General features: G+C 51.8%; 1 protein-coding gene across 1 annotated transcript in view; it reads right to left on the minus strand.

The window, feature by feature from the left end:
- The window catches only part of SSH1 (slingshot protein phosphatase 1), a gene marked incomplete at its 5' end in the record, with an annotated part of 55,877 nt that overhangs the window by 15,034 nt on the left and 23,542 nt on the right, over positions 1-17,301 (minus strand). The window contains 6 exons of the mRNA XM_044921038.1: positions 1,065-1,259; positions 3,869-3,934; positions 5,148-5,216; positions 9,680-9,801; positions 10,256-10,320; positions 14,551-14,654. Coding sequence (XP_044776973.1) covers positions 1,065-1,259; positions 3,869-3,934; positions 5,148-5,216; positions 9,680-9,801; positions 10,256-10,320; positions 14,551-14,654 — 621 coding nt within the window. The remainder of the gene's footprint in view (positions 1-1,064; positions 1,260-3,868; positions 3,935-5,147; positions 5,217-9,679; positions 9,802-10,255; positions 10,321-14,550; positions 14,655-17,301) is intronic.

The following is a 17,301-nucleotide window of genomic DNA, read 5'->3' on the forward strand; positions in this document are numbered from 1 at the left end:
CGCGGAACGTCCGCCCACCAACCACATCCTTCTGTCTGCGCTTGAACATGTCTGGGTGGGAGGACATCACTGCGTCCGGCTCTCCTCATCTGCTTCTTACATGGAGAATCTATGTGCTTCCCTGTGACTTCTACCCATCAGCCCTGCTTCTACACACACCAGGGTAATTCTTCCACAGAATGCCCTTTTTTATATTCAAAGGCAACTGTCATTCTCCCCAACCCGCTCATCACTTGGGGCCTCAAAGAACGTGGCTTCCCTTGGGCGCCTGGGTGGCTCAGTTGGTTAAGCGACTGCCTTCGGCTCAGGTCATGATCCTGGAGTCCCGGGATCGAGTCCCGCATCAGGCTCCCTGCTCGGCGGGGAGTCTGCTTCTCCCTCTGACCCTCCTCCCTCTCATGCTCTCTGTCTCTCATTCTCTCTGTCTCAAATAAATAAATAAAATCTTAAAAAAAAAAAAAAAGAACGTGGCTTCCGGTCCTCTCCTCATTCAGGCTGACCCCTGTGTCCATGGCCCTCATAATGCAGTCCCAGAGGGACACACGACTCTGGGGGAGGAGGGCCCCAACCAAGACAGAAGGGGGAAGCCATTTCCTTCCTCTGGACCCAGACTTCCACTGAGTGCAGCCTCAGGCCACGTGAGCTCTGCTGGTGGCCACGTGACAGAGGCCCCGGATTCACTGCTGTGGCCTCTAAGGCAGGCCGCTCCCAGCCAGTGGTGGTGCAGTGGTGTTTTGGGATCCTGGGACGATGGATATATAATACTCCTCAGAACAGAGGGAAAGGCCAGACCACAGAACATGGCCCAAGAGCCGGTGACGCATGTAGGCTGATGGGAGTTACAGTTTGCATTCACACCCAAATCCATCTCTAATTTCAGAAGTGGGGTGGTGGTCCCAGAGCCTTCCCTAGCCACAGACTACCCATGGGCAGCAGGTGAGGCACCCCTGCTTGGAATGCTGGTCCTCGGAGAGGGGGCTCCCAATCCCGGGACTACCAGGGTGGTGTGACCCTGTGCGGACTCAGGGTCGGGCCCGGCGTGGGCAAGGCAGCGCCGCACTTACTTGTCCACAAACAGGGCCGGGGAGTCGGGCCTTGCGGACTCCAGGTCCTGCATGGCGTTCCACTCGTTGATGCAGCTCTGGTCCGAGCTGATGCAGCTCTCGTAGTAGGTGGCCCAGATGAGCGCCACACCACCGGGGAAGTAGTTGTGTCTTCGTGCCACTTCGCAGGCCTTGTGAAGGACCTGCAGGGCAGACCTGGGGTGAGGAGGGGGGACAGGGTCAGGCCTGGGGAGGCACAGGGAGTGCTGGGCTCTTCCCTCCACACGGGGGGGGTTGAGAACGGGGCGGGGCAGGGCGCGACCCCTCAAGGACTCACTACGAGCGTTGCCATATGCAAAAGGTTACGTGCGGGATGCAAGGCAGCCCGAAACCTTCCGGCTGCCGGGTAACGGAACCCAAGAGCAGATGAGCCATCCTTCACTGTGCCCAGCAAGGAAAGAGTGCAAACTTCGTAACTCTCCCACCCAGGCTGGCTCACGGATCATCTCCCACTCGGCCAGTTAACGCCCAAGAACTCAGATTTACTTCGGGGGCGGGGGGTGGGAGGGACACCGCCACAAAGCCTGGCAGGTGGAAGGAAAGTCTTTCACATGCAGCAGACACATTTTACTGCGTTCTGAATAACTTGCTTTTTAACCTTTGCCCGTCATTGTTATAATAGCTTCGATGCTTAGCACTCTTAGGGAAGGGAGTACTAGAAACTCACATTAATACAGGGATGAAATGAAGAAGAGGTTCGGGAAGGAAGAGTGGGGCAGAAGGAACAACGTGGAGAATGTGTATGGTAATGCTCAGCTTAGTCATCTTTTTTTTTTTTTTTTTTTTTTAACAAAAATCTAGGCTGAAACTCTCTCAGTGAAGGGGGTGAACCAGGCATCGACGAAGGGTGGGAGTGGGGAAGCCCCGGAGGGAGCCAGAGTGCTCGGGGAAGGGCTCACCCCCGCTATGTGCTGCACGCGTCCCACTCAGGCATGTCTGTCCTATCTCTAGGCTGCTTCAGGGAATAGGCTTGAGCCGCATATTTACTAAATTTAGTTTTGCTCCTGAAATTTTCTAAAAACATGTGGGCCTGTTTTTTACTTGCCTGTAGAGAAAGAGGTAAGAAATGATCCAGGGACGCAAGAAACATCTGGGATATCAAGGGAATTATGATTTTGTGATTTTCCCCAGAAGAAGCCTGAATTGAGGGCAGTGTAGAGTAATGGATGAGGTAAAAATGAAGCACCATGTTGACTGGTGGCCCATAGGAGAATTCGGCCTAACTCTCAGCGTCCCAGGAAACAAAGTAATGACTGGGAAACACTGGGCAGAACCCTTCTCGTCAGATGCCACCAGCTTTCTCCTGAGCCTTTTCCAGACTGCTGGAAAGAGAGACGGTTGTGTGGAGTTCGTTGCAGGGGTGGTTTATGTGACCCTCCAAGGATGAGGGAGGCTCGCAGGTGTGTGTGCCGGGTTTGAAGCAGCACCGGCCTGACCTGTTTCACCCAGTGCAGCCTTCACCCGCGGCTACCTCATCCCCAAAGCAGAGTGTGTGGGAGGTCCTCCCCCCCGACGCAGGCCCTGCACCCCGCATCCTGTAGCGGGGCACCCTGTGAGAACACGCTCCCAACACGTGACTCTGCGCGGGTTATGGCCACCTCCCCTCCATTGACTTTAAACCCCACGAGGACAGGAATTATGTCCGTCGTATGCCTTCCCAGATGCCCAGTGCCTGGCAGGGTGCCATTCCCTTCAGGGCACAAACCGAGCATGCGCCAGGTATAAAGAATATGCAAATTTGCGCTGGAATGGCATTTGGGCAGCAGGAATTGTAGATAACGTAAGAATAAAGTACCTTCGACAACAAAAAAACCACCCAATGAAAAACTGGCTGAAGGACCTGAATAGACTTTTCTCCAAAAAAGCTGTACAAATGGCCAATAAGCACATAAAGAGATATGCTCGGTATTCATCAAGTGGGGAAATACAAATGAACACCATAGCGAGATACCACTTCACACCCATTAAGAGGGCGATGATGAAAACTCAATAACTAACTCGCAGGAGCTGGTGAGGACGTGGAGAAACCAGAACCCTCGTGCACGGCTGGTGGGAGTGTGAAATGGGACCAAGAGTCCAGTTCGCGGAAAACAGTTTTGGTTCCCCAGAGGGTGAAACACAGAGTTAACCGCGTGCTCTAGAAATTCCACTTCTAGGTACGTCCTCAAAAGAACTGAAAGCAGAGGCTGCAACAGACACTTTGCCCACCCGTGTTCATAGCAGCTCCAAGCACAACAGCCAGAAGGTGGAAATAACCCAAATGTCCACTGATGGATGATAGGGCTACACAAAAAATAGTCTATGACCACATCCTGGAGTAACATTCAGCCTTAGAAAGGATTCTGACATGTGCGACAAGACGGACAAACCTTGAAAACATCAAGATATGCAACAGAAGCCAGACACAAAGGGAGAAATCGGGGAGGATTCCCCCCTATTGGAGGGACCTGGAGTAGGCAAACTCCTAGAGACAGAATGTAGGACAGAGGTTAACCAGGGCCTGGGCGGGGGAGAGGGACTTAGTGTTTAATGGGATGATGAGAAAGTTCGAGAAATGGATAGTGATGTCTGCACATCATGGATGTACACTGAACTGCACACTTAAAAAATGGTAAACGCGGTACACTTCACGTTACGTGCATTTTGCCATACACACAAAAATAAACGCACCAAAATGAGCTTTAAAGTCGAAGGGGGTTTTCCTATTCGTGCTGGCAGCTAAAAAAAATATTCCTAAGGTGATAAAAGTCCCTAAAAGCACTTACCACATGGCCTGGACGGATACGGGCTTAAAGACGTGCATCCGTCCCGCAGTGCTGACGCTGAATCCCCTGAGGATGAAAAACAAAAAAAAGAAAGGAAGCGCAGTGAGAAGTTAGACCCTGAGGCCACACCAGATGACGAGGGTGGCTCACGCTTTCTGAGCAGGGAATCCAAGCCCGCTGCATGGAACAAGGGCAAGAGCAGGAAAAAAGTGGGGGGAAAAAAAAAGTGTTCTCAAATCTGTAAGACTTGCTTTTAACCCGGCTACGCAAGGTCTATCAAAAACACAAACCCTGGCAGAGGTAACCACCATCTCGTTCACGTTCCTGCCACTATCCCAGCCCCCTGCTACTTCCTGCCCCACACATCCCACCCACTGTTTTTGTAATTGCATGCGAAATACATTCACAGATGGCAAAATCTGACAAAGGAAAAAAAATATAACCATTGTAATCTTGCCTCTTCAAAAAAAAAAAAAAAATCACATTTTAATTTTTCTTCCCCGAATCTATGAGGCAATTTAACTTTTACCGTTGGAATCCTGGTGAAGGGGCAACTTGTATTCAGCTCCTTCCCCCCCACTCCTGGCAGAACCCGCGTATTTCCCCTGGAAGCAAATGTACGTGGAACCCGGATGGCTCTCTTTTCTACCTTGCCCCAGCCACATGGAAGGCTTCCTCCTCTGCAGCCCCCGGAGACGCACCTGACACGCTGCTGTGCCCACCAGCCGCTTGCCTCCCCCCGCACCCCCACGTCTGTGTGCTCCGGCCGTGTCCTTTCCAACCGTAAACCTACAGTGACCGGCTCCGCGTGGGGGGCACGTACCGAGTATTCACTTAACACATCAAGGGGAAGGGATGGATGTCAGCTCCCTGATGCACTGGAACTTCACACAGCAGCACATCCCCTGTAAACACTCTTCCGTTGATACTTCGAGACCCAAACTCCCTTATATAATGTCTCAAATATCCCCGGTCCTTGTGTGAGCACGTCACACAGGTGGTTCTGCTCCTAATGATTATCCAGGATGCCCAAAGTGGAAGAACCTCTTAGTATTTTTTTTTTTTTAAAGATTTTATTAATTTATTTGTGAGAGAGAGAGAAAGTACAAGCAGGGGGAGCAGGAGATAGATGAAGAAGCAGGCCCCCCGCTGATGGGGGAGCCCGACACGGGGCTCAGTCCCAGGCCTCTGGGGATCAGGACCTGAGCCGAAGGCAGACGCTTCACTGACCGAGCCACCCAGGCGCCCCTGGAAGAATCTTTTAAAGAGATCTCCTTACCCGTCTCCATCAAGGTGGATTTTCGTGTCACTCCACAGCCGGAGAACCATCCCGATGGTGCAGCTTTTACTGCTCAGGAGAAAAGAGAAGATGCCCAGAGTCAGGGTCCGCCCGCTCATGCACCCTCTTCCCTGCCTTCGCCCAGCCTGTCCAGCTCTCAGAAAGGAACCACCACCCGACCTGGGCCTGGCTGCTGGGTGCGTATCAGGGAGAAGCTCTCAGGCTGTCTGTGTAGGGACCACTCGCCACTGAATTCTAGAAGACGTGAGTCTGGGACGGTCCCATCAGAGGGGGTCCCCAGCGACCTCTACTTGGAGACAGTCCCAGGGGACTGTGACCCCACCGAGGTGCAGATGGAGCTCTGGAAACGCCAGGCCCCGGCTGTGGCTCTCGGGGGCAGGGAGCGAGCGGCTGACCACACGCCCACGCGGCAGCAGGGGTGAAGCCGCTGATGGCTGGCGCACTCCTGGCATGAGGCCACACGCACTCCAGGGGACACAGGCGAGCCGTGGCAGCCAACCGGGCCTCTTGTCCTAGGTGGCGGGGATGGGGACAGTGCCAACACCATGGCTGCAGTTCATTTCTGGGCCTCTGTTTCTGTACCTTCTGCACAGCTGCAGTTTCAAAACGAGCTTAATCTGCTTTTGGTTTGCTCACCCTAACGGTGAAATGATGCTTAGTGACTCTGGAGACAGGTGCCACTGAGAAACACAGAGGGACAGAAAGGACTTTATCAGAGGGTTACTGGGATCATTAGGAAAATTCTTCAGGCATTTAAAAGAAAGAGTCTGCTCATGAGAGACCACGGTAACGGCCAAGGCCAACTCCGAGAGCCTCCAGGGATCTTGGACGTACACCTCTACTCCCTCTTAGCCACAGCCCAGGGAGTAACGTGACGCCTATGACAGGGAGCTCTGAGCTCACAGACCCCCCTCTTCCCCTGGAGTGCTGGTGACCAAGCGGGGCTCTTCCACCCTCTGCTTCCGTCTGTGGGGAAGGAAGCTGCAAGCCCTTCAGGTCAAATCAGACGAAGCCTTTTGTGTTAGGCAAATTACCTGACCCCCCACCCCTGCATTCCTACCCACTCTTGATGGGCTAATTCTACTTCCTTTGTAGAGCTGCAAAATAAAACGTATGCTGAGACCCGCAGAGCTCCAGAGCTGCTTGCTGTGTCAGTGCTTGGGAGGCTGAGCAGGGGGCCTCCTTGTAGCCCAAACCGACATGCTGAGAGCCCAGGGCAGAGGGCACCTGGGAACACGTTGCCAGGCCTGGAAGACTCACCCCCTTTCAGCACTGACGACCCACGCCAGGGACTGGTAATGAGGAGAGAAGACAGAGCTACAAGGAGCATTGGACTGGACTCGGTGCAGGGGCGGGGGGGGGGGGGTAAGGCCCAGGCCCAGGCCTAGGGCAGGAGGGGGCCTTCCAGGGCAGGCCGAGATGAAACTGTCCATATGAAACAAGGGCAGCATCTAAACTGGCCTCCCCTACCTGCGGAGATGGGGAAGAGCCTGGAGAGAGCACTGCGCGCATGGGGCTAAGTCCACGGAGGACTCCCACGCAGGGTCTCTACCTGCAGTCAAGAGCACAGGCGGGGACCATGGCACGACTGAAAAAACTATGCAAATTCCCTAACGTCCCCTTATCTGTTGTTGTGTGTGTTTCCAGTGGTTCTGCAGTGACGGACAGCCAAATGTCTACAGGGAAGGAGGGCCTGTGTGCTGGTGTACAGGGGGAGCAGGGGCACCCGGTCAGGGAAATGGGGTCTTCCAGGAGGAATGACCTCAAGGGATGACATGGGTGGGGCAGCTGGGGGAGAAGAAAAGCTTCAGAGGAAACTGAAACAGCAGGAGCAGAGGGGCCAGTGGGGCCAGCGTGGGGACTCGAGGGCCACGCGGGAGCCAGGCCTGGCACAGGGGGGCGCCGTGGAAGCCCTTCGCAGACCGCACGGTGCCAGCAAGCACAGGGCAGCTGTGTGTGCTCACTGCACTCACGGTGCTCTCGCCTCCCAAATGCAAGATGGAACCTGGGGGTGGCCGCTCCTGTCTTCTGGGGCGACGCATGTGCAGATGGGCGGCTCTGAAAGAGAACCCGTGAGCCCGTGGGGCCCGTCTCTGCCCCTGCATCGTCCCGTCTGAAATGGCCCCTGCCTATCCTCCTGCCGGAACTCCTGCAGGCTACGTACCCGCTATGGGCAGCACTCCTCGCTCCCTTTTTTTTTTTTTTTGGAATAAGGAAGCAAAATCTCACGTCAGGAATTGAGAAAAACAAGCATATCATGCTTTCAGCAGGCCAAAAGCTTCTGTAAGGACCAGGGCTTTGGTGCCTGGGGCTTCCCAGTGTGCGGCCGCAGAAGAGGGCCCAGGGCCCAGGCCCCCAGCCCCCACCTCCACATGCCTGGGCCTGCAGGGCTGCCACTCAGGCTCGACAACAGGAAGGCCGCTTAGGTCCTATTCCCCTCTGACCACCTACTCACCCTCGGCAGCCCCTTGCCCCACCTCCCCAACCACAAGACGTGGCAACGGCCTCGGGGTTGACGCCTGCACGCGGGCCTGTCCACTCCAGCCGTGAAGGACAACGTGGAGGGCATGTGTACGCATCTAATGCTACGGTCACGACCTCCAGACTCTGAGGTCGGAGAGCAGAGGCCGGGCACGCAGAAAGTGCTAACAGTACAGATGGTCGCGGAGGAATGAATTTACGAACAACGGGGTGCAGAGGAGAGCGCAGCGTATCGATGTGCAGGGTCTACACCGCAGGGCCGCCATAAAAGCCCGGCTTCTGATGCCCAGCTCTGCTAGTAGGAGGGCCTTGGGGTACCCACCCCGACCTCTCGAGCTGCATTTCTCATCTGTTACACACAAATCAGGGCTACCTGCTCCACGGGGTGGTTTAAGGGTTCAATGAGATGCTGAGGACACGCCGTGGCAACCGCCCTGGGCTCTTCCCACGGAAGCGACAGAGATGGCTGGCAGGAGGGGCAGACCTCCACGGTGGGCACATCCCACTGGGAGGCAGGTTCCCGCTCTGGGCCGGAGGGTGTTACAAGGACGGACCACATGTGGCGAGGAACGCCCCTGCCCCGGAAGGAACTCTGAAAGGCTGGCTGATCATCCAAGAGCAAATGTAACTGCATCGCTGTTTCGCACTAAATACCTCCATGCTGCACAAAACACCGAGCTCCGCCCGTGTCCCAGAGCGCCGGCCTGGGGGTGCCCTGACACGAGGTGCTGGGCCCTCTTGCCTTCCGGGGCGCTCTTCATAGCTTGCCTCCTAAGACCCGCCAGGCTCCACAGTTTTCCAGATCCAGACTTCCCAACTAGCCCAAGGCCACAGATGCCGGCTCACACATCTCTCCCTACGTGTGCCGCACAAAACTTTCTTAGGATGCTATCCTGTACCGGGAAGAAGGTCATAAAAGAAATGTCCTCCCTCTTTCTTCGTGGGCTTGTTGGCCAGGAACAAAGTTTTGGTCCCTCCTAACATCAGCTCTCTTGCGGGAACAAGATGAGACCACATAGCCACCACACCATTCACTGCATCTGTGGCTTTTTCTGTCCTGCCATCGATTCTGCCCAAGATGCCTTCGAATGCAGCCCCCACTGCCCCGTCCCTACTGCCCACTTGCCCTTTAAGACTGGGTGAGCCATCACACGCTGCAGAAGGCCTCTTGCTTGCCCCCTCTGAGCCCACCCGTCTCGTGCTTCCACAACCCCCCGAGCACCCCTCCATCACCGAGCCCGTTGCCCTGCCATCTGGTCATGGCTCCTTCCTCCCTGAGCTTATAGGCTCTCAGAGGTGGACCACAGCTTCGGCTGCTTCTTTGTGTACCTGGCCCATTGCCTCATACACAGGAGAACGTACACACTTGCCTTGGCGGATGAGTAGATTAAAGATCACGAATACAGGGAGCCTATCTTAATCCAGGTTTCACAAAGCCAGGGTCTGCAATGATCTCACGCACATTCACGTATCCTAGACGTAAGAAGAGCCATTCGCCCTCATTTTACACACATAATAGGGTCTATGATACAACTAACTTGCCCTCCAGTTATTGGAAAATTCCAAACCTCCCTTTAAGCCTCTGACCAAGGACCTGTCAACAAATACTTGGGAATCCACTTGGGATGGTAATATAGGGGAAGCGCTTGATACGATGCCAATCAGTCACATACTTCTACACGGGCCCGTCCCCGCTTCATGTGGCTCCCTCCTGCTTGTTCCTGGGTGTTCACCACAGCCATCACCTCTTTCAGGAAGCCCCCCCCGGCTCAGGTGCTCTCTTCCATGGCACCCCCGATAGCAACCCAGTGGTAAACCTTGAAGCTCAGTGTGACTCTTCTATCCTCTCAGTCGGAGCTGAGAGCAGAGACTGAATCTAGCATAGCGCCAGGCACGCACGAGCTGCAATGGTGCGTTCTACTGTTCTGCATGCCTGGTCACCGTGCCGCTGACCACCACACATCCCGTCATCATCTCCCATGGACACGGGACCACGGCAACCCAGGTCCCCACCGCCCCACCAGACTCACCTTTCCTTACTGGAAAAGTCGACTCCCAGCAAGATACTCTCCTCCGTGTCCTGGCGCCCACTGCTGTCCACCACCACCATGTACCGGACCCGCTCCGCCCAGGCGCTCTCCAAGCGCACGGCCTAGACAGGCAAAGACGGTCTCACTGGCCTGCCTTTCAAGGTGGTGGCCCCTTCCGTGACCAAATCAACACCGAGGGCTTTTGTTTTCTACCTCCCCCCGCCATGAGCTCAGGAATTAAGATGAGATTCTTAAGAGCAGGAGCCGCGTCTGTTTATATCCATGCACGACGGACAGTGCTTGGCTCTGGGGAGATTCCCCCAAAGTTGGTCAAATGGGTGAACAGGTACAATCCAGAGAATGAAGATCTCCACCCTCAGATCGACACGGACATCTAACATATCCTTTCTCTGGACCTTGTGGGTGGTGAAGAGCAAACCTGGCTCTGGCTTTTGTGAACAATTTGGGAGAATCTGCTGGAACACAGGAACTCCCCACCCCCCACTGCTCGTGAATAATTCCCTACCAAATCGCACAATTAAAAATTAAAACTTGCCGCTCTTTGTCTCTTCTTACCAGCTTGATCCGATCTTCACAACGCAGAAGGTTGATCATCACTTGAAGATGCTGGGGCAAGTCACCTGTTGGACCAATGAAGAAAGTTTTAAAAGGTCACCCACCCACCTTCTAGGCAGAAACCTGCAAGAGGCTGATGTTAAGGGTCTGGATGAAGACTGCGAAATCAAAATTCCCCCACCTCCACCCCAAGAGAAGTGTCACAAAGACTAGGAGGCTCAATTTCTCTTACTCCACTCCTGAATGTTGCCTGATGAGGATGGGGAGATCTAGCTGATGATGGCCACATATTTAGAAATTGCTTTTATATTCTGAAATCTGGGGCGCCTGGGTGGCTCAGCTGGTTGAGAGTCCGACTCTTGATTTCGGCTCGGGTCATGATCTCAGGGTCGTGGGATCAAGCCCCGTGTGGGGCTCCATGCTCAGCATGGAGTCTGCTTGAGATTCTCTCCTCTCCCTCTGCCCCATCCCCCGCTTGTGCGTCCCAGAGCTTGGCCCCCATGACAACCACCATGATCAACATCCACAGTGAGACCTCCGTGCCTGACCACCCCGTCTGGTCCCTGTGCTGCCGGGGCTTTGTAGCATTCGCCTACTACGTGGAGTCTAGGGACTGGAGGGTAGCAGGTGCGGTGACTGGGGCCCAGGCCTATGCCTCTACCACCAAGTGCTTGCACATCTGGGCTCTGGTCTAGGGCCTCCTTCGATCATTATGGCCATCATTATTTTCACCCACTGGCTCACTGATGATTATCCAAGCAATTTCAGAGGTCATAAAATGTTATGAAGGCTACTAGCAGCTGCTCATGGCCTGAGGCTCGCACCCCTTTTCACGGCAGTTTATATACACATCAGTCTAGAACTGAATTCAATAAAGCATTATAAAGCATGATTACTTTATAAAGGCAGTAATGCAGAGCTTCTAGCTTCTCTGAGCAATCCCAGAGCCCAGGAGGTGCCTCCGAGCTGGGGTGTAGGGAGGAGAGCTTCTCAGAGCTAGTGAGTCTCCACAGACATGGAGGATCAACACAGCTGAAAACAGGCTGTGTGTTCCAGGCTGGGGGGGGCCCTACCCAAGGTTCGTAATCAGTGAATAGCAAGTGGGACTCTAACACGGCTTTTTCCCCACCTTACACATTTCATGGTTTCTTTCTGAAGGAAAGGTTCATCTGCAAAGACGCTGGTCTACAAGAAAGTAGGAGTAACTCCTAGAAGATCTACATTAATGCTGGTTTGTGCCATGCCAAGAAGGAACAGAATTATCTTTACTTTTACTACTATTATTATTTTTTAAAAGATTTTATTAATTTATTTTATTTATTTGAGAGAGATAGTGACAGAGATAGCAGGAGAGATCACAAGCGGGGAGGAGAGGGAGAAGGAGGCTCCTGCCAAGCAGGGAGCCTGATGTGGGGCTCGATCCCAGGACCCTGGCATCACGACCTGAGGCGAAGGCAGACACCCAACCAACTAAGCCACCCAGGTGCCCCTATTATTATTATTTTTAAAGATTTTATTTACTTACTTGACAGAGAGAGACACGGCGAGAGAGGGAACACAAGCAGGGGGAGTGGGAGAGGGAGAAGCAGGCTTCCCACTGAGCAGGGAGCCGGATGCGGGGCTCGATCCCAGGACCCTGGGACCATGACCTGAGCCGGAGGCAGATGCTTAATGACTAAGCCACCCAGGTGCCCTCAGAATTATCCTTAAAAAACAAAACAAAACATTATCCTATAGATCACAACCAGAATCCCAGAAGGATCAGTACACTGGATTCGTTCCTTTTGCAAAGGCATCTTTTGAATTTTAGGTCAGGCTGACAGAGGACGTCCAAATTGTACTTCTTGCCTCAGAGAGGACTCGGGTTGCTGGAAGCCGGCCTCTCTCGTCTGTTCTCTCTGTGACAGGACGGCACAGTGTGAGACACCCCACGCTGGCGCTGCTTTCCATAAGGAATGATTGGCAGGCAACGGTTCACATTTAAGGAGCACGCGGAGCTCCTTGTCCCCCCTCCTCTACCCAACAGCACCCTCGCCTGCGGTGACCCCACGGCCCCAGGGGCACACACCCGCCTCGGCTGGTCCTGGGCTCGCCTGCACGCCACCACCGTCTGCTCCAAGTCACAGAAGCACACAGAGGAAAGCAAAAACAAGCCCCTTTGTCTGGTGAGTGCCCAAATGAAAGGGACATTTTCCACACAGCTAGGCTCCTTTCAGCGGGATGCTTATGGAGACGTGGAATTGCTGACTGACAGAACTCCTGGCTGCAGCCTGCCGTCCACACAGCGCCTCTATATGTTGAAGTGTTCACTCAGCACTTGCAGAAAGATCAGAGACTGTAAGCCTGAGGTAGAGGCCCTCGCCAGAGTCTCGGACCGGGGACTGGCTGCAATGACCTGAGTCTTGCATGGGCAGAATGAAGCCTCACTCTTTCTCAGCTCTGCGTGATTGCGGATGGGACTGGGGGCTGTCCAGGGCACTCGACAGTGATTCCAGAAAAATAGGAACTGATGGAAAGGCCAGTCTGTGCCTGCCCCAGGGACATTTCCTGAGAGTCCTGGGACAGTCACGGTCCCTCTTGCTTTGCTGAGCTCATTGGCCATTCTAGACCTCAGGGGCGGAAAAGCCACCAAGCCTGAAGCTTTCTTCTTACTTTGCTGTACGTTCCAGAGATGCACGAACCAGCCTGACTTATGGTTTTTACATGGCTTTGTGCTTGCTTCCCCAAGCTCCAGAGAGTATGAAAACACTGTTAGAATCAGAGGATGGAGACACTGTATACTACGGGTGAACAAAGCTGGAGCATTCGCTTTGCTGTATGTATTTAACCAACGAACATTGGTTAAATTCCTGACAGGGCAGAACCATTAGCAGATTCAAGAGAGAAGATTCTGTTTATAGTATTATGGTACTTGAAGTCATTGTAGTAATAATCAGAGCTACCATACACAGAGCACCCATGAGATGGTAAACAGGTTACATGCATACATTTTTAAGTAGGTTCCACGCTGAGGGGGCTTAAATTCATGACCCTGATATCAAGACCTGAGCCGAGATCAAGAGTCGGATGCTGAACCGACTGAGCCACCCAGGCGCCCCTACATGCATACATTTTAAATTCCGTCCTGCCTGAGGTACCGGTATTTGATGCCCATTGTAAAGATCGGACAACTGAGGCTCAGAGGTGACTGCTCAGTAAGTTGTAGGACTGTGATCAGAAGCCAGGTCTGTCTGGCTCTAAAACACACATTCTTGCCCCAAACCACACTGCCTCCTTGTGCAGGACAACTGTTTTCTGAGTTTCAAACAGAGCTAAATCTTGATTCCAAGTATCAGCATGCGAAAATCCCAACTGACCCCTGGTGTTTGCTGTAAAGTGTAAGACACGAAATTCTAACCTAGGCACTTAGGTCCAAAATGAGGCGAGAGGACTTGAGGTGAGAGACAAAACGATCACAGGGACAAGAAAACTAGCTCCGACTGCTGGCTGCTTTCACGTGCTTGTTGTTCTGAGGGTCAGAGGCCTTTGTAGGTCGCACTGAGAAATGCGCAGCCCATCCCAGAAGTGCCCGCAGAGGCTACGGGCCTATTACAAAGATTCCCTTGTACACAATGTTTTCTGGTTCCTCTCTTCAAACTGCCTTCGGTATCAGAGTCCAGTCACCTAAGAAAACCAGTCTCTGTTACCATATAGGCATTTCTTACTCGTGTGCTATTGGACCTAAATGAATATTGGGTTTGATCCCCACTTTATCACTTCAGTCTACTTCCAGAAACCAAATCCACTGATAAATCATAAAGATTTCCCACCCCAATGCCTGCTGAAGACTCGTAAAGAAATTCCCCAAATGAGAGCTTTCCAGATGCTCAGAGAAATAACGAAAGTCCTCAGAGGAGGTATAGGGCATCCCAAGGTGGTTATTTTCAAGGGGACAACGTCTGGCTATCACAGGTTCTGGTGCATTAGTTAAAAAAAAAAATCATACTGCAACTTAAAATCTGCAGTTAACTGATAAACTGTGGTGGGAAATCCTCACATCCAAACAGAACGCTGCCGACTGCCTTATTTCTTGCGTGGACATGCACAGTCCGTGGGGCGCTAGCTCTCGGTGCTCCCTGGAAAAGGCGCATGGCTTACCTGCTCAAGAAAAGAGCTTCTGCTTTGCACTGGATGCCTGCTGAGCCTGTGTTCCGCTATTCCTCTGGCCTTGAAAACCAGCAACTTGCTCACCACCAGCAATGGAAGCCTCCCCCATTGCACAGAAAATAAGTTTCCAGGGAAGAACCTCAATTTACCTGCATGCTTGTGGGGATGCTGAAGGCTTCGTTGGCTCTGAGGGTTGTTTCCCTGCTGTAAGAAGAGTGCTGCTCCTTTCACCATGAAAAAGCTCTCACTTAAGCTGGGAAGGATAAAACCAGAGCACAGTCAGGCTGGAATTCAGAGAGGAACATGGGCAAAGACAGGCAGCAGAGGAAAAGCTTTGGTGCAGGCAAATGTCACATACGATGCACACGGGACGAAAGGGCTATTCTGATCGTTTCTGCGCTGCACTCTTCCCACACCTTCGCTACAAGCCTGCTGATGGGGTCTGTGTGATGAACTCAGGCTTCGGCTAGAACACCCGAGTCCTTGGGGCTCTTGCAAGGCTGACAGCCCTTCCTCCTGCAGGATACTCTAAAAGGATCTCCCTGCATCATGTCTCCTAAAGATACAGAGAGCAACTCTCTGAATTTTGTGAATTTTTCGCACTCTCACTGTGGAATCTTTGTGACTCCCTGACTATGACAACTTCACTGATCTTGGTGCCTTCCCTTGATTGGAATACGAAGAAGAGGAAGTTATACTTTCACTACTGATTTGCATCTTAACAAAAGCCGGTGGTTACTGACCCCGTGATTTAGCTTAGTCAAGGTTATAGTGTCACTGCTGTGGTAGAGAATCTCCAGTTGCCACAATGAATTTCTCAGCAAAAGGAACCTTTGGTTTTTGTTATTTTAAACCAGCAATAACATTGACATTTGACATACAACTTGAGAACTTACGATTTAAATTTTAAACATTTCATGATTTGGCTATCAAAAAAAAGTCTTTAGCTTACACAGAAATTAAGACTATAAACTGACTGTATTAGCTACTAGTTACTACCAATTACTCAAAAATACTGTTAATGCTGCAAATTACCCATAAATTGCACTAAAATTATTAACACTGATTTTTTGGGGGGCGGGGGGAGGATTGGACCACCTACGATTATCTTCTTTCTGCTTCTTGGTGTATCTTCCAAATTTTCTATACTGAGCAAATATTAACTTTTTTTAAATGATTATTTTTTATTTGATTTTCAGAATAAGGGAAGACATGTACTGTATGTTATAATGGAAAAGCATTTTATTTCTATCAATTTTGTGAAAGATCATAGTTCACAACAAAGGGAACTGTAAAAATCATTAATTCTGTCTTGAGCAACCAATTAACATACACATGATTTGAAGGGAAAATCTCCAAGAAAAAGCAGCACTTTTTGTGTGCATTTGTTTTAACAGGAAGCAAATCGATTCCTGACAAATACAGGGACATTTTCTGTAAATACAAAAAAAGCAAGATCACCTTCTCCCCAGACGTCTAATAGTAGTTAAATGTTCTAAATCCTGGAATAAAAACCTCAGCTAAGTCTAATACACAATTCTAGAAAACTCACCACATTGAACTCAGCGGCTCCTGGAATCAGAAAAACAGTGATCTTGTATCATATGAAGTCTACAATAAAATCTGTGCCTTCTGCTGGTTGAATTCTCACGCCAAAAATAGTGACTCTGCTCAAATGCCCAACGATAAGGCTCAGGGCTGCCTCTCTTACTTGGGCCTTTGAGTTATTGACGGTTTTGTAGATTTCACTTACCAATCCTTTAACATCCATACAGCTTTTAGCTTTTCCTCATTTAGTATCCCCAACTGTGGGCCTGGGACTCTTGATCTCAGGGTTGTGAGTTCAAACCCCACGCTGGGTGTAGAGATTACTTAAAAATAAAATCTTAAAAAAAAAAAAAATACGGAGGGGCGCCTGGGGGGGCTCAGTCAGTTAAACGTCTGACTCTTTTTTTTTTTTTTAAAGATTTTATTTATTTATTTGAGAGAGAGAGAATGAGAGACAGAGAGCATGAGAGGGAGAAGCAGACTCCCTGCCGAGCAGGGAGCCCGATGCGGGACTCGATCCCGGGACTCCAGGATCATGACCTGAGCCGACGCAGTCGCTTAACCAACTGAGCCACCCAGGCGCCCCAAACGTCTGACTCTTGATTTCAGCTCAGGTCATGATCTCAGGGTCATGAGATCGAGCCCCGTGTTGGCTCCGTAATGGACATGGAGCCTGCTTAAGATTCTCTCTCTCCCTCTCTCCCCGCCCCCACAAAAAAAGAAAAAGGAAAAAGGAAAAAAAGAATCCATACTGACCAGAAGCCCGAACACTCTGGAAACAGTCAGCCATTAACGGTGACCTTTGCCTTGGAAATCATGAGCAAAAATTCCCCTTGGTTTCCCTTACATTTCCTTTGGGAAAAAAAAAAGGGGAACAATGCAAAAGAATAGGCTGGTTTTATCCCGTGACGGCTTACAAGGCCAGTTGTTTCTCAGTGTTCCTGTGACTGCTAAAGAATCAGAGCCCCCATCTACATATGAAGTCAGGGGCCGCGTGGATGGGGGCCCTGGAACACTGCGGCTGCCCTCCTGGCAATGAGGCACCAGTGTTTACTGTAAAGAGCAAGATTTAAAGCTGCTGGGAAGCCCACAAAGCACATTCTCTGTCCCAGGCCTGTGAGACCGCCCTGCATCTGGAGAGACAGTAAGCAGATGCAGCCCGAGTGTGACCGCATACGATGACTCTTGGGGCCAAGAGGCTGGAGAGCACGGGCAGTCACAGCATTTACAGAAACAAAATGCAGATATTCCTTGTGACCCCGTTTCCTGTCTTCTGCTCTGAGCTCACTCCAGGCCCTGAGCCTCACGCACCCTCTGGGTGGCTGATGAGAACACCGTTTCCCGCTGCCAGG

The sequence above is a fragment of the Neomonachus schauinslandi genome, chromosome 14 (assembly GCF_002201575.2).
Source record: "Neomonachus schauinslandi chromosome 14, ASM220157v2, whole genome shotgun sequence".
Taxonomy (NCBI): Eukaryota; Metazoa; Chordata; class Mammalia; order Carnivora; family Phocidae; genus Neomonachus; species Neomonachus schauinslandi.